This window comes from Periplaneta americana, chromosome 10 (assembly GCF_040183065.1).
Source record: "Periplaneta americana isolate PAMFEO1 chromosome 10, P.americana_PAMFEO1_priV1, whole genome shotgun sequence".
NCBI lineage: Eukaryota > Metazoa > Arthropoda > Insecta > Blattodea > Blattidae > Periplaneta > Periplaneta americana.
This window is the reverse complement of record NC_091126.1, coordinates 134,442,529-134,468,743: the sequence shown is the minus strand read 5'-3', so window position 1 is coordinate 134,468,743 and position 26,215 is coordinate 134,442,529. Positions and strand designations below refer to the sequence as shown.

The 26,215-nt window shown below is 34.8% G+C and overlaps 1 protein-coding gene across 1 annotated transcript in view; it reads left to right on the top strand.

The window, feature by feature from the left end:
- Window positions 1-26,215, top strand: part of LOC138707737 (cell adhesion molecule Dscam1-like) — an 83,631-nt gene that overhangs the window by 40,566 nt on the left and 16,850 nt on the right. The window contains exon 6 of the mRNA XM_069837602.1: window positions 7,916-8,092. Within this exon, the coding sequence (XP_069693703.1) occupies window positions 7,916-8,092 (177 nt within the window). The remainder of the gene's footprint in view (window positions 1-7,915; window positions 8,093-26,215) is intronic.

Below are 26,215 nucleotides of genomic sequence, written 5' to 3'. Positions count from 1 at the left end.
ATTTCTTCCAAACATTGTATTGTAATTGAGTTGAAGTGACAGCTGTGTGATCCTCAGTGTGAAATAATACTGTATTTAAAGAATTAATTTTGGTTTTATGCATAATTTTTCATTCCACTGTATTATTGATTGCATTCAAATGTAACAGAATCTACGTGTTTGTTCGTAATAAATTTAGTACTGAAACGATACAATAACGAACATTTCATCATAGATAACGAATAACATAGTTCATGTAATGAACATGTTACGATTACATAAGTTTTGATTTGACTGCATTCTCAATAGATGTTTTTGTTTACCAAACGGTATGTGTGTATATCCTGTCAAAATTCCTGCCAAGTAGATGATTGGAGTGGCATTCAGTATGCTGGGATGCATTGTACTCGCGAAGTAAACACTGCTACAATAGCTGTTGGTCGTATGAAAAAATATTGTTTGACAAAACGTTCCCAAATGACATGATATGTTATGTGTGTGAAGGATTGTAAAAGGTTACCTTCCACCCTGTACAATTCACGACCTTCAACTTTGTAACAACTACCTTAACCATGCTATCACGTTCCCTCGTTTTTGTTTTGTGCATGTACTGAAGTGTAATTTTCCAACCTTATATCTTTTGTGCTTACTTTTGAAACATTGTATATGGTACCAATATAATTATTGTTATAAATTATGCAAAAAAGGTTGGAAGTCAAAGAAACTAGCGGTAAATCAAAGAAACTAGCAAGAGTTTGCTGCCCAAACTCTAAGTCACCCTTTTCGTGTGGTGTACTGCATGCAGGTGGCTCTGCATTGCACACAGGATAATGTTAACAATTTAAAAAGAATTGTGAAATTGTGTCAAGGCAAATGAAGTACTGTGCGAAAACCTAACCTAAACATTGTCCGTAAAATATTCCATTTGGACATGCCAGGATCTGAATCTGGATCCTTAGCTAATAATGTGTCTAATGCCTTGTTACTATCATAAAAGGTCTGAAGAAAGAAATGCATAAGTTAGGAAACAGTATAACTGAAACTGCATTTTAATAACATCTGAAATAGCATTTGAAGACTATACAGGGAAAACGAGTTAAGTCACTTTATCACTTAGTAAAATTTTCACAAGAAAAATTTAGAACTTCATAGTTAAGCCGTCTTTGAGTCTGAAATACAGTACTGAAATTTATAATACACATTCTTGAATATAAGAATATTATTTGTAGAAAATCTTAGCTGCTAAGAGCCGAAACTGGCATATATTACATTTCAAACTCCAATCCAGAAAATTTTACAAAATTGATTTACCTTGTTCCCATATATTCTTAATTTAATAATATGTGACTATTTTACAAAATGAGTTATTTTGGACTGTTTGCTTTTGTTTCTTCCTAAGGAATAAATCATCCTCTCAAATTATGATAACTGTTCCACAATTTGTTTAGTTAACACATGAGTGTTACGAAACTTTTCACTGTTTCTAAAGTAGTAACAGCAACAATAGCTTGGCTCTCTGAAAGTATAATAATATGTCTGAGTTCCTAATACTTTCCCTGACACTGGCTAAGATAGCAAAAATCTCAATCTGAAAGACTGTGGCGTATTGACCCAAGCTAAAAGAAAGCTTGGTGCCATTTCCAAATAATCCACCACCAGTTCCTGACTTGGTTTTGGAACCATCAGTGTACCAGACTGGACCCTTATTGTTCTGGGGTTTTACCTTACTTTCCCATTCACTGCACTTTGGGTAAGTGACAGTGAATTTATTGTCAAACAAAACCTTTGGTTCCAAGATGTCGGTTCTCATATTGAGAATATGATAAAGATCGCTGTCCCAAGGGAGTTTGAGATGATCCAAGTGTTCAATATTGAAAATCATTGTCTTGCGACAGATTCTGTGGAATGCCATGAGGGCCTCAGCCTAAACCCAGATGTGTAATGGGGTGAGTCCTATGAGCATTTCCACTGCCATGATGGGAGTTATTCTGCATTTTCTGGCTATTGCTATGCATTACACCCTTTGCAATTTGTTAAGTTCAGTCCTGCAGTTTCTTAATTTAACTCTTGGCCACCACTTAAGTGCAGCATAAGAGAGTAAAGGTCCTACCATAGTGATGTATATCAATATAATTCCAGGCTTCAGATCCCAAGTTTTACCAAGCATTCTTCTACAGGTCCAAAAAACCCTGTAGGACTTGGCAATGCAGTAATCCAAGTGATTTTTCCAAGTTAATCTCTTGTGCAGGATGAGTCCTAAATACATAACTTGTGAAGAGTAGGGTATCCTCTATCCAAAAAGAGTAGGTTCCTTCAAGTTCCCTATAGACCTCATTCTAGTGAAAGGTGCTACTACCGTTTTATTGGGATTAACAGAAAGTTTGTTTCTGTTGCACCAGACTTCAATCTTTTTCAATGCTACTTAAAGCACCTCGAAGACTGTATTAGGAAATTTCCCTTTAACAATTACAGTAATATCATCTGTAAATCTGATAGTAAAATACCCAACCCCATTGAGTTCCCGCAACAAGGCATCCACAATCAGGTTCCAAAGCAGGGGCAAAAGAACGCCACCTTGAGAAGAGCCCCTGGCTGTAGTCACCCCAAATAGGCTCATGGAAATTTGGCTATTTTCTAGCATAAAGTGTATCCAAATACAGATAAGTCTTGGGACATTATGCTCTTGAAGAGCTTTTGACACCACTTTGCATGAAGTTTTATCAAATGCTCCTTTAATATCTAGAAATGCTCCAGTGGCAGTTTCCTTAAAAGCCAGCACCTTCTCAATAGATGAAACAACATGATGAAGTGCTGCTTCTGTGGATTTACTAGTAGAAGGGCAAATTGGTACTTGTGTAAAGGAAAATCCTTCAGCACTTTGTCTCTAATATGCCTATCCACTAATTTCTCCAATGCTTTAAGAAGAAATGAGGAGAGGCTTATTGGACGATATGCCTTGGCGTCGGAGTAGCTAGGTCGCCCAGGTTTGGGTATAAATGTCACTTTGGTCTGTTTCCAAGCCAATGGAACATAACCAGAGGCTAGGCAAATCCTATAGATTCTGCAAGGTAAAGACTGCAGTGAGTCAATTCCCTGTTGCAGCAAAACAGGCATGATCGAATCAGGACCTGCTGACTTATATGGTTCAAAAGAATTAATGGCCCATCTTACTTTAGTAACTGTGATCACATCCCTGACTAGGTTTCAATCCTCTCTGCTCGAACATAAACGGAGCAGATTTCACCCCAGATCAGTTGATTGATCACTGTCTACCACTTTTGAGTCCGGAAATGAATGCTTGCTAGATGATGCAGCATTTCCATACACATACTGTGTGTAACTACCATCTTGTAGTTGGATTGGTTACTATCTTATGAGCACTTTTAGCCATTGGCTTCATGAGTCTTGCGCTGCTAGCAAATTTTTCCATCCCCTCACAATGCTCCCGCCATGCCTCCCTTTTGGCTTTGTGAATACCCTTATTGTAACTGGTAAGTTCCCTCTGATAGATGGTCCAATCACCAGTACTTCGTGCAAGTTTAAAAAGCTTCCTTGTTTTATGTCTAATTTCGCTTAGCTCTTGGAATTTGTCTTGGCGAGTCAGGAACCTTAGCTTGACAGTTATTATGATAGGATAGGAGAATGGACTGTTGCAGCCAGTCAACTGCGAACTCCACATCTGTTATAGAACGAATGTTCCTAGGGATACCCGATACCAGTGCTGAAAGGTCTATTTGTATCCATCCCAATCAGTTTTCCTCAGGCTTCTATTGATCACTAGATTCGTGATCTGAGACTTAATTCTAAAGTAGATGTACCTAAGATCGGATGCAGAAGTATCCGATGACACATGCCAGTTTGAAACTAGGTCCTCAGCTAATTCAATCCCTAGCATTATGTCGATAACTTCCCTGTGTGAATTAACAAAAGTTGGTTCGTTACATTTGTTAAGAATAGTTAGGTCACTACTTACCAGATATTCCACCAGCTGTTCGCCCCTTGGATTGATGTCAGTCCTTCCCCACAGCACATGGCGATCATTGGCATCAGTCCCTAAGATGATCTCCTTACCCATCTCATTGGAATGGGCGATTAATCTCTTCACTGTCTCCGATGGTGGGTTGGGATCATCATAAGCGAGGTACGCAGATAAGAACAATAAAGTCCTCTTTCTGCCCCTTCCATTACGGATGTTTCAATAGTTGTGCTCAATATGGCAGAAGCTGCTTTAGAATGTTGTAAATTAATTAGAATTCTTTTCGTAATTAACAAATAAAAATACTTACCTTAGTCAGTCTCTTGAGTTGAAGTCTCCCCAGAGATTCCAACATCCATGGACTCTGGAGAATCGTCCTTCTCAGCTGCTGCCTCTTGTTCTTCCTGAGCTGCCTTTATACTGGGATTGAATAGGATCTTAAAGAGACCTCTGTCCACCCCAGTAAAGCCAGTCAGTCTGTTGTCCGTGATTTTGGCAGCTGATTCTTGGTCAATCATCATGATTAATCGCTGCCCAGTAAAATCAGTCTGCCTGTGAACTACTTTCCAGTGCTCTGTTCAGAGCCCCTGGTTAAGCAGCTGTATGTGTTTAAGGAGCACTTTCGGATCACCAGTTGTTAGATTCCGATTCATAAATGCCATCTTAAATGGTTTGGGACAAAACTGACCCTGATTTGAACTTCATTTAGATGTCTCTGAAGCCGTTGCAGGAGTCCTGATTCTCACAGTAGTAGATCAAGGCCCCATCTTGAAGAGAAAACATCGTGAGAAGAAGTAGAGATTCGCCTGATTGTACCTCATGTCTCCCCCTCAGGATCACTGCCTGAATATGCTTGATATAACTACAAGCTTGTCATCAGGATAGGATAGCCCAATGATGGCATCTTGTATGAAGCCAAGGCTTCCCTATAGGAGACTCCAGGTTCAGTGCCCCTGTGTCTCTTAACAGGTTTAGTCTTTGCCGAAGGTGTTGTGTCTGTACTGACCTAATTCTTTTAGAAGTCCCTGGCCCAGCTTGGCTCCCACTATTGCTAAGTTGAGGAGAGGGACCCGATTGCGTAGTGCTCCCAGTTCCTTTCTCCTTGGCCCTAGCCCTTTGCTATTTCCTTCTAGCCACCCCTGATAACTTTTTAGTGCTCAGGTGCGGCCAATTTATAGAAGAGGCAGTGATGCCCATTTCTTTACTAGGTGATAGGTTTCCCTCAACTAGAGAGACCCTGTCACCCCTCTTTGTTTTTTTAATCTTGTGTTAGTTCTTTCATAGGAGTCCCACGAGTACCAGGAAAATAAATGTCACCCAAAACAGAGTTCTGATTGTATTGGGAATGCTAAATACTGAAGGGTTTCGCCTGGTGCCCTGCAGAGATTGTTAGCGACACTGTTATTTTACACCTTGCCTTGAGTAGACCAGAGCCCATATGTGGTACTGGTGCTCCAGCTGGGAGACTCGCTGAAGTTCTCCAACTGGGAGTCCCTTTGGGTTGGATTTTGGATGAAAGTCTCTTCTTTGTCTGGTACCTCCACCGTGACCTCTCTGGTATGTGTAACTCTGTCAGCACAGCTCCCGGTTTCATTGGATACACACAGGTTTCTCCTCTCACCAACTTCAAGGCCACTTGGCTTGGTATTTAGTTTTAACTAATTATATATGGAAGTAAAATTGAAGATGTCCCTGGAATAACGAAATAATCAACAAAACTATAATTCATGTTTCAGGAGAAAGGAAAATAGTTTCAGGGGCATATTTAATTAGATTTATATTTGCTAGCAGAAACATTTGACTAATCAGAAATACAAGTTTATTCAGCTATTGAATGCAATAAGTTATTGTTATAAATGAATGCTGCAAAATTACTTTTTTTCACCTATGTCACATATATCAATAATTTGATATTATATCCTTTTACTGGGGAGGTCTTTAATTTGTCATGATTGTTCTGATTTTAGCATGCTTATTACATTTGACTAGGGGACGGACAATAACAAACATCCAGTTGTCAGAATTGGGCATTAAACTGAAGAAGTTTGGAAACTACTAATCTATATAATTATCTTCTTCTTGCCGTCAACAGTTTCGGAGATTGTCATGTCTTCATTGGTAAACCTAATTTTGAGAAAAATTGATTTAGAATGTATAAATGACGTTTTGTATCTCTCAGGGTTTAAAATACTATTGTATAAATGTAAGAAACAAATAAACGAAAACATATGAATCTTTCTTTTCTTCTTCTTCTCTTTGGAAGGGCATCAGTCAATTGACGTAAATTTTAGGAAATCAACAAAAATCTATATTAAGAGGTTTGAAAAATAATTGTATTTTTTTTCTGGTTATTAATAATTTACATCAGTGATGTCAAAGCAAGCGCATTTTTCTGATCTTGACGTTGTGAGAGGGCATCAAGCTCTAGGTATGAAATGAGGAAGGATTATGTATATGAATAAGCAGCCTGTTGGATTAAGAAAACAGTGGTGTACAAATTTCAAACGCAACGTTAAATCTTATGTCGTTATTTTTATATGGCTTCTTTCTGTTTGGGATTATATATGTATTGTCTGTAAAACAAAAGTACTAACACCAATTTCTTAATATTGTACTTGTGTTTTAAACGTTAATAACATAATAAAGAGTTAAGAAGGCATATATTCACATAAATTCCATAGTAGTACAATTATACTTTACTAAGTGAATGAAACTCATCATTTATAAAGAAAGTGATATCCAAAGAAACATATTGAGTATGACATAATAAGTTGGAATTGATCTTGATGGTATCTTTAGCCTTATAAAAGTAATCAATAAACTAATCAAAACAATATTATAGTACAAAGCAAAGTTACCTAGGTAGGTATATGTTTTAACTGTAACTAATATTACATAACAAAACTCTTTATCACACTATGATTTTAAGGTGATATTGGTGCGCAACTTCCTATCATCAGAATATTAAGTTATTTTCTCGAATTCTGCTGAAGCTATAGAGCTGACGTTTTACTTACACATGGGCACATATTTTCTGTTTATGATGTAACAGTAGTTGCTTTGTTAATTCATTTCCTTACAAACATTTTCCATGCGAATATTTTCAAAATTTTTAATTCACTACCTTCAGTAATACATATTTACGATATATTAGATTTACGAAAACATCGTTTCAGTACCTGTAAGGCTACTAAATAAATATATCTGAAAATTTCACTTTTCTGTAAAAAAGTTGAGAAAATATTCCTTTTGAATAAAAAGCAAATTTGTCAAAAATGAACATTAAAATTTAAACTTACATTTCTTATAAGGAACTTGTACTTCTCAGACAAATCTAAAAATTAACATGGATACAGTTTTAATAACTTCTCTTCCCTTTATCCATTGAATCAGTGCTGGCCATCCCTGTATATAGCTCGACCAAGCGGCATATACTACTTTTTTTATCTGTCTCTTTCCTTTCCTGTTTAAAGTGCTCAGGCTCTCTTGAACTCTAAAGTGCTCACTTGTGCTTATGGGCATCAGTTGACATGACTGATTTACGTGATATTTTGAGAAGAATTTGTAATGTTCTCATATGTTGAATATTGTGCATGGTATATGGCTTTCTATAATAATTTTAACAAGAGTTATGTACTTGTCAACTTGTTAATATATTAATAATTTTTTATTAATTACCATAATTTTCATATGTTGCAAATTAGTGGCTGATAACCTTTCAAACAGATGGATTCATATATCCAAAATAAATAATCATGGAAAATAAAGAAATTTTGTTGAGACCTCAAATAAAATGATTAAGTGACAAAAATTCGTCTGTGCAAAATGTATGAAAGAACTTTTAGTGTACAACAGTGATGATTATAATGATGATGAGAGTGACAATGTAATAATGACATTAAGTGTAATGCATATGATCTGAAATTTTTATCACTTCTGTTCTGATTTGTTGTTTTCCAGCTACTGTGGCTCCTGATCTGATTGTGAACTCAAGTTATGGAGAAGGCCGATTTTACAGCGACCCAGGAATCATAATCCCACTAGTGGCTGGTATCATGATTCTCATTGTCGCCAGTGTTGGTCTCTACTTCTACATCAAGAAAAAGAAAGAAACTTTTCCGCCAAACAATTTTGGAGGTAATGCACAGTGTTCCACTTCTCTGCTATCATATTCCAACGGAGCAGAAATTCGGTTTGTTTTGACGTGCTGTCTTTATTATTGTAGTTTATTCTGTGGTTACTATGCTATGTTTTCTAACACTTTAGAAATTTAATCTATAAATAGTTTAGAAAGCCTTTTTTAATTCTATGATTTCATTGTACAGACTGCTCAGACCTGCTTCCTGTTGGGAACATGCATATACAATGTGCTTGCATGGTTGACATAAACTGCGTCATTATTGACCCATAACCTCCTGCATACTTCAGTTCTTGTAACTTTAAATAATAATAGCATCCCTACACAACGCAGAACTGCATGCATTGTATTCTTCACCTGACATAATTAGAAACATTAAATCCAGACGTTTGAGATGGGCAGGGCATGTAGCACATATGGACGAATCCAGAAATGGACATAGACTGTTATTTGGGAGACTGACAAGCAAACATTCTGATGGGAGCAGATAAAAAAGTTAAATTTTTTCTTCCACCATGTTAATAATGTCAAAAGAAGTGCTTATACAAATTTTGGCCACTCGACCGCAATTACGAGGCCGTTCAGAAAGTGATTTTCCCTCGGACTGTTTACAGAAAGAAAGCACAATTGCATGGAAAGATTTATTGAAACAGATACAGTAATTGTTGCACTATTTGTCAACATATTCCGCACCGGAATTGAGACATTTGTCATACCATGGGATCAAATTTGTATCCCTGTGTCGTAGAAGTCTGCCATCTGGGATCGGAACCAGTGTGTGACAGCTGTCTGCACCTCTCTGTTGATCCCGCAGAATGACAGATGTCTGAATTTCGGTGAGGAATATGTTGAAAAATAGCCCAACAATTGCTGTGTCTGTTCCAATAAATTTTTCCAATGAAATTGTGTTTTATTTCTGTTAACAGCCCCTGGCGAACTTATTTTTTATGGCCCTCATAACTGCGGTCAAGTGGCCAAAATTTGTATAAGCACTTCTTTTGACATTATTAACATGGTGGAAGAACAAAAAAAACTTTTTATTGTCCCCATCAGAATGTTTGTTTGTGAGATGTAGATGGGAGGATAATATTAAAATGGATTTGAGGGAAATGGGATATGATGGTAGGGACTGGATTAATCTTGCTCAGGATAGGGACCAACGTCGGGCTTATGTGAGGGCAGCAATGAACCTTTTTGGTTCTCTAAAAGCCATTTGTAAGTAAGTAAGAGTTCCTACAACTATATTTTTGTTTTCTAATGTGTACCAACTTCTGTTATAGGGGTTGCTCAATGTGGATTCCTACATTCATACATTTCCGACATCTTTTGATGAAATTGTTATTCACACCACAAAAAACCTTAGAAAATAGAGCATACAGGAATAACCCGAACACCAAAAACGAATTTATAGACTATATATAGGGTGATTCACGAGGATGTTCCGCCATTTACGGAGCTTATTTCCAAAGATATAGTTACACTAATTTGAATTTGTTAGTGAAATACCTTTTTTCTTTAGTTTTAAGGGTAAAGAAATATTACAAACAAAGAATGAAGTATCCAGAAGTATCATTTCTTTAATTGGCTAGTGTTCTGAAGCTAAAAATGTGTTGTTAATTGCTTTGTACAAATTTTGTTTTTCAATTTTTAACTAAACATTACATCATTCTTACACACTCATCACAACAATTGTTACAAATAATACGACTTTAGGAACTTGATTCTTTACTGTTTAATTATGCATCTTAATGTAGCCTTAAAGAATTTACAAGAATGGCGTGATTTGTAACAATTATTGTGGTAAGTGCGTAAGAAAAATGTAATCCTGTAGTTAAAAATAAAAAAAAAAAAATTCTGTACCAAGCTACTATTGAATTCACAACACATTTTTAGCTTCAGAATACTAGCTAATTAAAGAAATGATATTCCTGAATAGTTCATTCTTTATCTGTAATATTCTTTTACCCTTAAACTAAAGAATGATGGTATTTTACAAACTAATTTCAAATTAGTGTAACTCTGAAAATATTGATATTAGGACACATATTTATATGACATTCTTGCTCAGAATGTCTTCGGAAATAAGCTTCGTAAGTGGCGGTAAATCCTCGTGAATCACTCTGTATAACATTGCCAGACACTCAACTTGCTTGCTTGACTTGCTTAGAGTCTTCTAGTCTCGAGCCTAGTATTATTCAGCATACCATGCTTGTAATGGACACGTTTACATCTAGTTTGCAGTCCACTCCTGTGGAGTAACGGTTAGCACGGCTGGCCGCGAAACCAGGTGGCCCGGGTTCGAATCCCGGTCGGGGCAAGTTACCTGGTTGAGGTTTTTTCCGGGGTTTTCCCTCAACCCAATTTGAGCAAATGCTGGGTAACTTTCGGTGCTGGACCCCGGACTCATTTCACCGGCATCACCTTCATATCATTCAGACGCTAAATAACGTGAGATGTTGATACAGCGTCGTAAAATAACCTACTCTAGTTTGCATATCTTATTATCATGCTCAAGGCTACCCCTATACCAGTCCCTTACACTGTCATTTTAAAATGCTACTTGGCATGGCATTCAACAGAACTTCATTACTTAAGTTCGAGTGATTATATAACTTTATACAAGCAACAAAACTACAATATACTATATGCTAATATTATAATAATAATAAATATATATCTGTCACTAAGCTATCTGTGTTTGCATTCTAAATCATTTTCCATATCAAAGAGCAAGAGAATCGAATACTTTAAATTCACTTTATGCAAGCCTAGCATTATAAACGGTCTTTATCTCATACTGAACTTTTCATTTTTACTTTTACACTTACCATATTTCCTTCTGTATCAGCCCGCTCGTGTATGGGCCCCATTCTAATTTCAAACGTCATTTTCAAGGTAAATATGAGAAGATGCAGTACCATACTCTTGAAGGAGGCATTTATAATTTTCCATGCTGTGTAATGGTTAATTAGTGATTGTTCATGCATAACTTGACAATTCTTGCATACGTACTCTTTCTAATGCGCACCGTTTATATTCAATATCAGTATACTTGCTTGCTTTACTCCTAAGAGAAGGGTCCTATAAATATAATCTGTTATAAGATCACCGCTGATTCCTAAAGCAAGGAAGGGTCTTCTTCATATGTGGAATTCAGGCTTAATTGGTCTAAAATACGGTATTCCTAAGTTTTATGGCATAATATATCGGTAATATACAGAGACATTATTAGAGGAAAGTGCCCAAAACCGGACCCCCATTTTGTTTCTGATTTAAAAACAAATGTAAAATAGTAAAGAATTATGTTTTAAAAGCATGTAATGTTTACTTTATAATGTTATGCACCATTTACATTTTACTTTTAGAAAATATAATTAAAAATTAGCATGAAAAAAAATTATTTCAATAACCTTACACTTTGGCGATTTGAAAAATAGTTGCCGAAATCGGACCCCTTGTAAAAATAATCGAAATAACACTAAACAAATTTGGAAAAAGGTATTAAATGAAAAAAAAAAAAAAAAACATAATCTAGTTACAAAGTATAAGTATAATATTACAATTACAGGTTTTACTTACTTACAAATGGCTTTTAAGGAACCCGAAGGTTCATTGCCGCCCTCACATAAGCCCGCCAGCGGTCCCTATCCTGAGCAAGATTAATCCAGTCTCTATCATCATACCCCACCTCCCTCAAATCCATTTTAATATTATCCTCCCATCTACGTCTCGGCCTCCCTAAAGGTCTTTTTCCCTCCGGTCTCCCAACTAACACTCTATATGCATTTCTGGATTCGCCCATACGTGCTACATGCCCTGCCCATCTCAAACGTCTGGATTTAATGTTCCTAATTATGTCAGGTGAAGAATACAATGCGTGCAGTTCTGTGTTGTGTAACTTTCTCCATTCTCCTGTAACTTCATCCCGCTTAGCCCCAAATATTTTCCTAAGCACCTTATTCTCAAACACCCTTAACCTATGTTCCTCTCTCAGAGTGAGGATATAGGATATGTTCAAAAAAGATACACAAAACGTACAACAGAATTAAATTGTTTAGCGAAAAAAATCACAGATGTTCATGTCCTTTTCAGTCCCAGCCCCAAAGTTCCCCTTTAGAATCCTCCGAAAATTTGCTGTCACAAAACACACACACCAAGCATCATCTTTGGATGAGGAAATTCCCGAGAAAAGATCCAATTCATATATTCCAGAGGTCACGTTGTTTTCTCCTTCACTGCTTCATTCTTTCACATTTTTCTCAAAATTTAGACTCTTTTTCACGAGCCCTTTCCCTTTTCTTGAAGGCTGTACTGCAGAACCACGTCCCTGGCTGCGATTGCTTTTGCGTCCTTGAGCACGATTCTGTGCTTGTTGTTCAGTTTCCATGGCTTCTTTAGCTTTTTTTAGCTTCCACCAATTGGGCTTTATAAGACATAGATGGGATGACCGTAGAACTGCAGGTCTTTCGCCCCCTATTCGAGAACCTCTTTTTTTAATTTTGGAATGGGAGTGATGTCAAACGGGCTTGTCTTAGAAGATGTGGAACCCTGAGGATCCTCAAGTGTAGCTGATGACATAGAAACACCCTGACCTGCCGAAGATTTGATGGTTGATTTGGGTCAAACTCTACAATAACTTGTGGTTTGTTCACATCACATTGTTCTCTATTCTCTGGAAAGCTCCGATTTCCTGCTGTTTGTTTCTTTAGCACAGATTCATAGAAGGAGAAATCTCATTTTTTTGTTTGCCTCTTCAATGTATTCGGATCTGAAAACAGCTTCTTGTTCAAGGGTTGCTTTAAATCCATTGATTGCTATTTGAGCTGTTTGGCATCTAATGTAGGCTTTGCCAAACAGGTCCATTGCATCAGAAGCACTGACAGCACGTTCATTGTGCATTAACCACTGCCTGATATCCTTGCTGTAGTGAACTTTGAGGGGACCCATGAAAGTTTTGTCCAAAGGTTGTAGTTTGTGTGAAAAGTGAGGTGGCAGCGACACAATGGTAACATGATTTATTTTTGCCAAGTTGATCAGATCAATATTCTGTGTGTGGCTAAAGTGGCCATCCAAGAGCAACAGCACAGGTTTTCCTTTGTAGGATTGGCAAACTCGAAGTGTTGAAACCACTGAGTGAAGGAGTTCATTTGGATCCACCCTGAATGGTACACTGTAAAGATTTTCCTTCCTTCACCATTATCCTCTTGAAACAAATTTCAAGAGGATAATGGGGAAGGAAGGAACAATCCAGAATTCCAAGAGAATAAGAGTGTGTACAAATACAGATAGACTTTAAATATTAAAAAATAAGGGGTCCGATTTAGGCAACTGAAGGGGGTCCAGTTTACTCCAATATAGCCAACATTTTGTTAACTCAATAGATTTTTAACCAAACATCTAAATTAAACAGTTTAATGTCGAGCAATAACCTTAAACCTTACCATTTAAAAGTATATATAGGTCGAATGGCTTACCTGCCAATATCTAGGAGAAATAACGAAAAATGTAGCACAATGTAAAAACTTTTTCCACTGTCAAAACATGTAATTGCGGACTGATAAGTGAAGCGGGCGATGTGTGTGCTCCGCTACAGAGTGGTAGAAGCCTAAACTACTATTTAGACTTAGTTCAGGAGAATGCAGAGCCAGGAGGCCGGTAGTCCACTTTAGGGGGAGGAGTCCGGTTTAGGGCACTTTCATCTATGATGTGAGGAGAACAAACGATAGGTGACTAGTGGCCCTCTGCTTCCGTGGTTTCTGGCGAGTACATAACCATTTCTCCAGCACTTCTAAAATACGTAACAGTACTAACAATAAATGTTCAATGATATGGACTAACCATGCTCACAGCCATTGCTGAAAATGGCCCTCATTTGCCGCCAGACACAACTGACATCTTCTGATAAACGAATGAACAACACTGAAGTTCCACATCGTTGATAGCCTCGATTTCTTCTCACATATAGTCTTTTAGTTCATCTATAAAATGAGGATTTTTCCTATAAACCCTATAATGCTTGCACTCTTGGAATTTTATATGGCTTCAGTTTAAATAATTTTGCTGCATTTCTTGTAGGGGACTGAGATATTCTAGTTTCCTGTGCTAAACATTTTAGAGATTTTTGAGGAGTATGTTGTAATCTTTCACCAATCTCGTCTAATTTTTCTTCTGTAAGAACACTACATTTTCTGTTTGATTTTCGATTGTTCACTGAGTCTGTCTCTTTAAATCTTTTAGCAAGTCTTCTAATTGTTTTGGCAGAAGGCACAGATTTGTTTGGAAACTTTATTCGAAATTTACTTCTTGCTTTCGCATACGACCTTCTGCCTTTTATGTACATATTGTACATATGCACACGTTCACGCAATGAGAATTTGTTGGTAGGCATTACCTAAATACACAATAATCATTAAACTTTATACACTAACTTTGTACACTTGAAGAATCAAGACTTTTGTAACACGACTTGTGACTACAGTGAATGCCATATGGCGACTGAGGATCTACTATGCTGCACCTTTAACAGCCCACACATCACAGACTGTGCAGGGAGTGGGCCAGCAGTAACCCGCTATTTTCTCGCCTCACATCATAATAGTGTCTCTGTAGAAGTGGATATGAAATATACATTAAAAGAAAGAAATAGCCATCATTTTGACTCATATCATTCTAGTGGGCCAAATTCTTTGGCTCCATCAGAAAGGCAATCAGTGTACCACATCGCTAGCTCTTTCTTCTCACAATGTCTAGTATATAGACCCCACCCTTGTTTTTTATGGCAAAATTTGGCAAACAATATGGGAAATATGCTTGAGCAAGTGTGGTAATTTGTAATTCTTGTTAAGAAGTTTCACATTACAGCGTCATTCTCTTCACATTCCCATATTACAATATTTTTGACAGTGTTCATGCTCACTCTAAAACTTTCATTCCTGTATGCTAACTAGTATCTTATCTGCTAACCATTGTGTTGGAGCAAAATTCTCTCATGCAGCCCTTTGTTAGAAGCAATATAAAAAGTGAAATTGTAAGTATTCTGTAAATGTAACTTTTGCATTTGATTAACAGTTTCATCAGAGATGTCGGGAATGTGTGAATGCAGACAGATACTAATTTGAAAAACTCATAACATAGGTTATGAAACGAAACTTTAATATTATGTGCATGCTATTAGTAATCAAAGTTATGTGAGTAAAAATACAATTACAGTTAAAGATCGATAATAATGATGCAGTCTATGCCAGCCATGCAAGTATGTCTAATGCACGTTTTCCCGCCCAGGAGCTGAACTCGATCTGTAATTTCAAAACTGTTCATTTCTTAAATTTCAGTTTCTTCTCTCTTTTGAAGGATTTCAAATATTAAATATAAATCTATATTGTTTCATTAGAGTACTTCCTACAGGAGGGTGAGATTTGTCAAGATTTTAGTTATTAAAATAAATTCACAGTGTTTAAGAATGTCGTCTAGTTATGAACTCTAAAATATAAACATTTGTATTCACTTTAAAATTTAAAATCTATTTCTAACACTAGAAAATTTTCACACTCTATCTGATCTGTAAGTAATATAAAATATGAGTTCTTACATGTTCATCTCACTTAAAATAGGGACATGAATTGTTATGATTTTTTGTTTTTATAGACAGTTTCATAAATACAGAAACATCCACTGTTTTGGTGCTATACCAGCTTCATTATCAGGGAAAGCAGAGGCTCCAACAAATAGTTCCTCTTTCTCTGTCTTCTCTGATGGAACCAATATTTAGCTCCGAAACTTTAGATGTTTCTGTAGCTATGATTTGATGCAAAAATTCAGAAATATCTGACCATAATAAACATCTTCAAATTCTTTCAGACATAATTGACATAAATACTAATGTGTTTCTGTTTCAATTTGTTTTGTAAGAAATTAATGGCAAACATATAATTGCAAATTAGCGAAGTCCTACTTTATGAAATCATATCTCATATGACATGTTGTAACACTAAGAATTTTTAAATTCCCTTAAAGAAGAGCCAAATTTAAATACAGTAATAGTGAGTTTATTAAAAAACGAAAGTGAGTAAAAACGAATAAAGTGATAGTTTTCCTCACTACAAATTCAGCAGCCAAATATGTAAAATTATACGAATCTAGCAGTCCTTAAAAGTGACTTATAATTAAGCAACGCATTTTCGTTCCCAAACGTACAGAGGATCGAGTAGTGTCGTCTGGTAGCTACATCTGCTACGTCACAGGGATATGTAAGCAAGGTCGAACTGTAAGCAGGTACACATGGAGGTATTAAATAATAATGATGTAATGTATTATAAATATGCCCCTGTAACGTCATATAACGTAGAAACAACATTCTCTTAGTTTAAACAAATGTTATGTGATGTTCTAAAAGATTTGCATTTCATAACCTCAGAATATATGTTTTCGTTCACTGCAACGGGATAGGTTTTGATAAACGAATTATTTGTATATATTATAAATACTGATGATTTGGATATTGCTTTTTGTTATTATTATTTTGTCCCTGTAATGTCATGTGACGTAGGAAGAACATTTTCTTAGTTTCAACAAATTTTTACTGGCAGTTATACTAAAAGATATGAATTTTATAATCTAGAATATGTTATGTTTTATAATATATATTATATATAATAGTATACAATATAGCCTATATTATAGAACATAATAGTAAACATGATACACATTAACTGTAAATACTCTGTATATAATATATTCAAATAATTCATTTAATGAAATCAACTCTGTTAAGGTGAACAAAAACATATATATTCTGAGATTATGAAATTCATATCTTTTACTATAACTGCCAGTAAAACTTTGTTTAAGCTAAGAAAATGTGCTTCCTACGTCATATAACATTACAGCGACAAAATAATAATAATAATAATAATAATAATAATAATAATAATAATAATAATAATAATAATAATATTATTATTATTATTATTATTATTATTATTATTATTATTATTAACACAATCAATATACAAATTATTAATATTTATATTTTACACAATATATACAAATAATTCGTTTATCAAAACCTATCCCTTTGCAGTGAACAAAAACATATATTCTGAAGTTATGAAATGCAAATCTTTTACTAACATCACATAAAATTTGTTTAAACTAAGAGAATGTTGTTTCTACGTCATATGACGTTACAGGGGCATATTTATAATACATTATATCATTATTATTTAATGGCCCCATGCATACCTGCTTGCAATTCGACTTTGTTTACATATCCACATGATGTCACAGATGTAGCTACTAGACGAAACTACTCGATCCTCTGTACGTTTGGGAACGAAAATGCGCTGCCTACTTATAATATGCAATAATCCACATTAAATAAACAATTTAATACTCGGTGATCAGCTGGGACTGGGTTTGTAGCACAGTGTTTTCGCACTTGGCAGATGTGATTGCTTCTTTTACTCTCTGATAACCATCCATCATGGCTGTGCTCAGCGACATATTGTTACAATGTGTTTTACTTATTTTATCCAAGAAGATGTGGAAATGGCCTTTTTCTTTTCTATATATTTTTGACACCATCTTAATTCTCCATGAATATTGAAGTTTACGTGTTGATATGGAGGCTATTTCTTGTTTTGTATTGTTTTCATTTTGTTTAGTTTGTGTGGGTTTGTTTTGTATACTCTTTTCTTCATTGCCTTAGAGTTAAGTCACAAGTTCTAAGGTCAGGACATTGTGGAAGCCACACATTATTGGTAATCAGCTAATCACTCTCTCTTCAAACACATCACAAATTTGCCCATAAAGAAATATTGGCGACACGTAATGTTGTAGAGTCGTTTTAAAAGAAACTGATATTATGCTACCTTTCAGTCAGTTGATTTAAGAAAGTCTGCAATACCAGAATGTTATACTTCTTCTTCTAGAATGGCACCACAGCCCGAAATCGAGCCTTGGCCTCCTCTATCCTTTGCCGCTCGCCTCCAAGCTGCTGTCCCCAACAAGACCCTTGCATCCTCGTTCACCGAATCAATCCATTTATTTTTTTTTTTATTATTTTTTTTTATTACCTTGGGGATTTAGTGAAGTGAATTTTTAATGGCAGGCAGAGTAACTATCTCATGCCCCCATGTTTTAGATTGCTACCAGTGCACTGGTTGGTCTACCCTTAAGTCTTAGACCAAATATTCTTCTTTCGAGTATTCCCTTAGGTATCCTGTGGTCATCCATCCTGTGTATGTGACCAGCCCATTCCAGTCTTCGAAGATTGATGAAAGTAACTGTATCATTATCATTGTACAATTTATATAATTCAGTGTTGTACCTGATTCTCCATTGTGCATTCTGTTGGACTGGTCCGAAAATCCTTCTGAGGATTTTCCGTTCAAATGCTCCCAATGCCATATCCATCTTTTTTGTCATGACCCAAGCTTCACTTCCATAACATAACTTGCACTTCTAATAATAGTTTTATAAATTTTCACTTTTGTTCTTCTATGTACACAATTAGATTTCATTATTTCCAGTACAGCAAAATATGTCTTATTTGCTTGTGAAATTCTCCATTGTACCTCTGTCCATTCATCATTATTAGAATTAAGAATTATGCCTAAATACTTAAATTCATCCACCATCTCAAATTCACCCAAAATTGGCAGTATTTCCAGTCGATCTCTACTTTGGATCATTCGCTTCACTTCATCTTATCTACATTAATCAGAAGCCCAATCTTAACAGCTGTCCTTTGTAACTGGTTATATACTTCTTCTACTGATTGCAGTGACCTTCCCATTATACCCAAATCATCAGCATATCTACAGTCTGTACACTCTTGTATAGTAATGTGTTATTTAAATCTGAATGTTATACTATTGGTGTTTACTACCTGCTCAAGAGGAAAAGAAAATTGGTCCTGTAATTAATAGCTTGGTTTAACTTTCTGAGGACTTGACCTCCAGGGTGGATCTTTGCACTTAAACTGGCGCATTGTGCATTCTATATATGTGACGATTGTCCAAGTCTGATATGTGGTCTGTATGGCATTCGTGAATTCAGTGACAGGTAAGCTATCCTGCCTCAGCTCTGAAGGAGTCAGGCCCCATTTCCAAATGAATACCTGATAAGCGCCAGCCTCCTTTCAACTATTACAGGTTATAGATATAAAGAGAAGAAGTTGGAGTGAGTTGGTTGAATGATGAAAGGAGTAACCCGAGAAAAACTCTGCAATGTCTGCTTTGTCTGCCACATATTCCATTATGACTTGGCCAGGGATCAAATCTGAGGTCTATGGATGCATGAATAGCAGTCTAGCTTTTGAGTCACAGATTTGGCTGCCACTGGGCATTCATTTTCTGGTCCTGAAATGGAGGTCTGATTGTTATGTATTCCACTATCATTTATTCCGAGAATTTACGTGTTCAGACAGATAAGGGTTGGGTCTCTCTCTCCTCCCCCTCTCTCCTCCTCCTCTCCCCTTCCTCCCTCCTCTCCCCTCTCCCCTTCTGTGTGTGTGGATCATTTGGCTTGGATTTATGTGTCACTGTAACTATGTAGGGTTTTAGTTTTAATAATTTTGTTACTTTTTGAACCAAACCTTAAGAAATTTCTGATTCTTGAGAAAGCCACCTAAGAATTTTTTTAGAAGAATTTTGTATTTTAAGTACAATGTCACCCAAAATTTCCTCTGTATGCATTTGACATACAAGTTTGGGTTTTGTTTTTTTCTCTAATGCTTTCAGCTTCCTGAATTTTGTCTACTATATAATGAAGAGTTGAATAACTTGGAATATCAATACCAGGAAATTGTTGCTCAAATTCTCTTCATACTTGTTGAGCAGATTTTGTCAGTACATATGAATCGTATATCAAATCTTTTATTCAAAAAAAAAAAAAAAAAAAAAAAAAAAAAAAAAAAAAAAAAAAAAACTAATTTGTATAGAAGGGACACAAAGACCCATTACTCACTGAAAATTATCTCAATTGGCTTGCTTGTATAGGCAGATATGAAAGATTATTATTTGAAGGTGACTGGTGCAGATCAATAAAATGTCTGTTATCTGCAGCACACAACGTCTTCTCAGAATCAAAACGTTGTACTACCAGATGTCCAAGTGTTTTTCAGTGTGTGGGAGACGATAGCACCAATACTGAGAGTGAAAACATTGTGCCTTGAACCCAGTCCTTCTGATTACCTGGTATCAAATCCCACTAATTCTGTAAATAAAATGAACGGAGAAGTTTTAGCAAAATTGTTAAAAAAATTTTTGTGAGAAAGAAAAACCAGAATTTTTAAGGTGTGCTGATTTTAAGAAACACAACTACTATAATTAAAACTCCGGTGACAGGTGTATTAGCCTGCTGATCCGGAGTTGTGCTTGGGCGTTGGTTCAATTCCTCCTTGATCTGATTACCTGGTTAGGTTTTTTTCCGAGGTTTTCCCCAACCATAATATGAATGTTAGGTTTTCTATGGCGAATCCTTTGCCTCATCTCGTCAAATACCATCTCGCTATCACCAATTTCATCTATGCTAAATATCCTAGTAGTTGGTACATTGCTGTTAAATAATAAATTAAAAAAAAAAAAAATGTTTGTATACCAAAATGATTTGTGAAGTGTCATCACTAACATGTTTAGCAGCAGCTTGTTCATATTGCCACTCTAACTCAAAAGCTAGCACCAATGTTCTGGTTCATGATAATTAGCTAATTTGCCATTTTCCATTCTCATATTTCTTTATGACATTCCCAGTGGTTGCTATAGAGCTTCACACTTGCTGATAATTCTCTAATAATTGTTCATTATGTAACAATTAACTACGTTGAAATATAGTCTGAGCAATATTTTTCAATAATTAACCTGTAAAATATTAAATTAAAAATATCAGTCAATAAAAGTTTTCCAAATATGAATTTCTTGCATTTTTGCCAGTTGCAATGAGAGGCTGCTTTCAAACTTTATATTCATGATATGTTTTAGCGATGTGTAAGTTGTTTTTTCTTCTTGTTAGATTTTACTTCCATATTCTGCCAATGTGTGTGCGACTTCATTTCCATACTCTTCACAATGTAATGGTATGCATTGCAAAATAATTTTCTTGCTGAAAGTTTTATTAAATTTTTTTAATCATATGTCGTGTTCCTATCATTTTATTTGTTTTTAAATTGGAGCATAAAATAACTGAAATTTCCCTTTGAGTCAGACTCTAACTGTGTTAAACCATTATGTCTGTGAAAAAGCTGTCGTAGTCATGTTCATATACATGTTTATGGATCAGATTTCTTCATCAGAATTTGTCGTACTTTATCTGAAAATAAATTGCATGTTGCCTCTACTGAAGTATTATTTTTAGGGTCTTGCAGAGATATATGATAATTCTTCTTTAGGAAATTTTGTAGATAGTGTTTTTAAAATTATACCGTAGTCTTTTTTGTGTCAGTGCATAAATACTTTAATGATCATTTCTTCCATATTTAAATTGCATACAATGACTATGTTCTCAAGTGGATGTATAAGGTTTTGTAGAATTACAATTTTATTTGGAATATTTAGTTTTCTTTTTGTGTTATTTACTACTTCAGCCTTGAAAGCTTCTCGTACTATACAATAACTATTTTTAATTACCTTCTAATTGGTTTATTATTTCTTCATAATTGTATTGAATTTATAGGTGTCGATTTAAAGACAAAGAGGGGCCTGTTCCACAAAAGTATGAAGTAGTAATTCACAGGTAACTTTGTTTGCAAGTAATAGAGATCACAATGTGTTTCACGAAACCTTTTTGAATGCATGCGTTTTATTGTTATGTATTTAATTATTACAAGTGATGTTTCATTGTTCTGTTCCACAGATGTATTATAGGCATGCCAAAGAAGTCCGTGTGGCTTAGATGCATTGGTGATTTTAAGTCATGTTCCTTTTTAACGACCAGTGGTTGTGTGCTAAAATACGTTAGTGAGTGCGTGGATCACCATTGTGATCCATAGTTTGTTATTTTTTACTTGTAGTTTTATATATATTTTTTTCCTGTTAATGATTAATGACTAGACATTTGGAGCCAATTTCACCAACATGTTACAAACCCACAATTAACTAATTGTAATTTAGCTTAAATATTGAAGTTAAATCATATTTAATTCGTTTGCATTTCAACAAACTAATACACATTTAAAATAAAGTCAGTTAATTTAGTTCCCAATTAGTAATCTTGGCAATCTGAATCATAATGTAATCGAAATTTCGAAGGCCATGTGCCCTATCAATGTAGACACTGGCTTTTATAGTGAGTTCATTTGTTGCATTAACTCAGTAAAATATCATAAGAAATGGAGATAGAGAAGTGAGGAGTAATAATTTTTTAGAAACCTAAAACATTTATTTCTTGAAATAATGATCTATCAAAACATATAAAAATCATCGAAAACAATATGAAAATAGATGCAAGGAAATATAATGCAACAAGCAAAATGGAAAGACTTAATGGATTTCCACTATTTCAATGCCTTCAAATATAATATTATGTATTTATAACAAATGTTTTATTCAGTTTTCTTCAGTTGCTGTACTTTAGGCAACCAAAGATTGATTAAATTTTTCTTCAATAAATATATAATTTAAATATGAAGTACTTACCTATCAGTTGGAAATTCTAACTCACCTTCTATACTAGTAAATCTTTGCCCTTTGTATTAAAATAATCTTCTTTCGGAAATTATCCTCGCTCATCGTCTTGAGAAATCACCATCTTTAAATAGAGTCCATCATTCTTCTCACCATAATGAAAATTATAGTCTTTAATGCAGGATTAATTCTTTAAATATCCAAATATTCATTCATCAATTAACTTAAATACAGATTAATTAGAGATTATAGCCCAATTTGTGTAGGTGAAATGCATTGTCCCTTTAAGAGGTTAGGTAGAGCTTACAGCAGTAAAATTTTGGAAATATTCAACATTTTTTCCTTCCATTACTCTATATTGTACAATAATGGAAATTAGTATGTGTAAAACACTGTCCTTCTGCTATATGAATATATATATATATATATATATATATATATATATATATATATATATATATTTACGATTTGAAAAAAAAAAATAGTTTTTTTTTTTTTTTTTTTTTTTTTCAAAATTTGGTTCACTGTGCAGTGATGAAGTGTTTCCCACATAACTAAAAAACTATCGAACATTCTGTGATGAAATTTCTTATGTGTATTAATGCATGTCATATCTACAATATGATGCAAGATCACTTCTATATCTTTCATAGATTGCCTGATAAAAAATAAATTCCTTTTACAAAATGGTCAAATATCAATATTTTCTTCTAACACAAAATAAAAAAATATATTATTTATAAAGGAATGTAGTTGAAAGAGTATGATATTGTAAACATGAGTTTCAGCAATAAAATAAAAGAGAGAGAACATGAAGTTAACAAGTCTATGAGTTATGAGGGAAACGCTTCCTCACTGCATGGTGATCTGCACATTTTGAATTTTGAAAAAAAATTTTATATATATATATATATATATATATATATATATATATATATATATATAAGTAATTTTTTTAATTCGTAAATATATTTTTTTCATATAGCAGAAGGACAGTGTTTTATACATACCAATTTTCATTATTGTACAATATACAATAATGTAGGAAAAAAATGTTGAATATTTGAATCGGTTGGAGCTAAAAGGAATTAAGTCAAAATATACAGTTTTGGGTTATGCAACAATTTGAACAACAGATGTCATTCGCATCGAACGGAGGAAGAAGGAACTAAGACTTTTAAATATTCTTTTGTCTTCTATAACATAAAAATATAATACTTGTGTTATTAGTGGAATGTTTTTTGCTTCTCCTGAAAAGTTGTGAAAAGTGACTTAATTCCTTTTAGCTCCTACTGATTCATTTCCAAAAATTTACTGCTGTAACCTGTACCTAACCCCTTAAGTGTCAATTAAAAAGACTTCAAGTAACAATTAATGTTAAATATGTTTGGTGAGATCTGTCCTAAGAAAGTGTATTATATTCTTTTTTTAAATATTCACGAAACAATTGTTTGTCCAATTACATATTATAATAAATGCTGTAAAACATAAATTTAGGCACAGAATGTTCCATGGATCACAATTGTGATCCAAGAATGAACCAACTTAATTACGCACCAAGAAAACCCATTTTAACACTTGTCAATTACCCAGACAAATTGAGGCGGTAGAGAAATACAGTATACAAATGAAAGGTACACAAATGACAGATACGATTTGTGCTGCTATATCGGATCACCAATCAGAAATAAAGTATTATGATCCATGTCACCACGAGAGGGTAAAATAAATACGTCAGTCAATCAGTCCGTCATCGTAACTTGTGTCTTATGAGACATTTCTACCACTGAAAAGAAAGTGATTCTTTAGTGTTAATGTCTGATACTATAGTATAGCATGTGGAAGGTACAGGGTCACATTGCGGCATTGCAGGTAGCAAGATTGCCCCTTTCCTGACTTTGGAGGCAGACAGCAGGCATGTGGGCAGGGGCAGGCAGGCAGCCAGGCAGGCAGAGGTCTTGTGTTCATTGTTGATTGTATTGTATTGTATTATATTGTATTGTATTTATTAACATTCCATGGCATTCATACATTGCTTCACAGCTAGAATATGGAACAAGTCAAAACAATTTAATACTACTATAAAGTCTTAATTTATAGTCACAGTCTAGTTGAAATATATACAAAAGAGGTTTACAATATAGTCTACTAATACAACACAAAGTTTTAGTATCAATTTCATGAAGCGTTGTTGAATGTCATGAATTCACCTACAGAGTAGAAGGCGTGAGAAATTAGGTACTTCTTTAATTTGGCCAAAAATAATCTTATTATGTTTTGAGTTTCATTTTTTATATCAATAGGGAGGCTATTAAAAAATTTTACTGCCATATAACACACTTCTTTTTGATAGTACGATAGACTTGCCGATGGCATATGAAAAACATTTTTTTACGTGTATTTATGCTATGAACTGTTGAATTAGTTACAAAGTTTTCACGATTATATATGAGGAAGATTATTAGTGAAAAAATATACTGATAAGCCATGGGCATTATTTGTATTTTTTTTAAAATAGTCCTACACGATTCCCTAGATTTCGCTCCTACTATTATTCTAATTACTCTTTTTTGTAGTAGGAATATACTGTTACTATCTGTGGAATTTCCCTGGAATATTATTCCAAAACTCATTATGGTACCGAATGGAAATATGCAAAGTATATTGTTTTTAAGGTGTTAATATTTACTATCTTTTGCATAGATCTAATAGCAAAACCTGCTGAATTTAGTTTGGGGGTAATTTCTTTAATATGATTTTTCCACTTTAAGACATTTTCGATTTTTAAGCCAAGAAATTTGGTGGTTGTTGTATCTAATAGGGATCTATTGTTTATTATTGCGCTTGAAATTTGCGAGGATGAATTTGGATAGGCTTTAAATTTAATTATGTTGGTTTTGTTACAGTTTAATGCTACTTTATTGATTGAGAACCAGTCACATATTTTGAGGAGAATTTCCTCTGTTGGAGATTGGAATGTGTTGGAGTTATTGGCTGTAATTACTATACTTGTGTCATCTGCAAATAATGTGGGATGACCTAAACCTTTTATATTTTTATGATGAACACCGAAGTCTTTAAACTGAGCTAAGGATCTTTGTGGCAGTACTGTACTTATGCCGAAAGGGCAAATGAATTCATTTTCTATTAGTTGGTCCAATTGGGTAACAGGTAGAAGGTAGAAGGGAGTTCAATAACAGATGTTATGGAACTGTCAGAAGTTGGTTTTTTCCTTGCAACAGTAATATGAAACAACGTACCTACACATGTGATTCGTCGACCTGGTTGGTGAGTTGGTATAGCGCTGGCCTTCTACGCCCAAGATTGCGGGTTCGATCCCGGGCCAGGTCGATGGCATTTAAGTGTGCTTAAATGCGACAGGCTCATGTCAGTAGATTTACTGGCATGTAAAAGAACTCCTGCGGGACAAAATTCCGGCACATCCGGCGACGCTGATATAACCTCTGCAGTTGCGAGCGTCGTTAAATAAAACATAACATT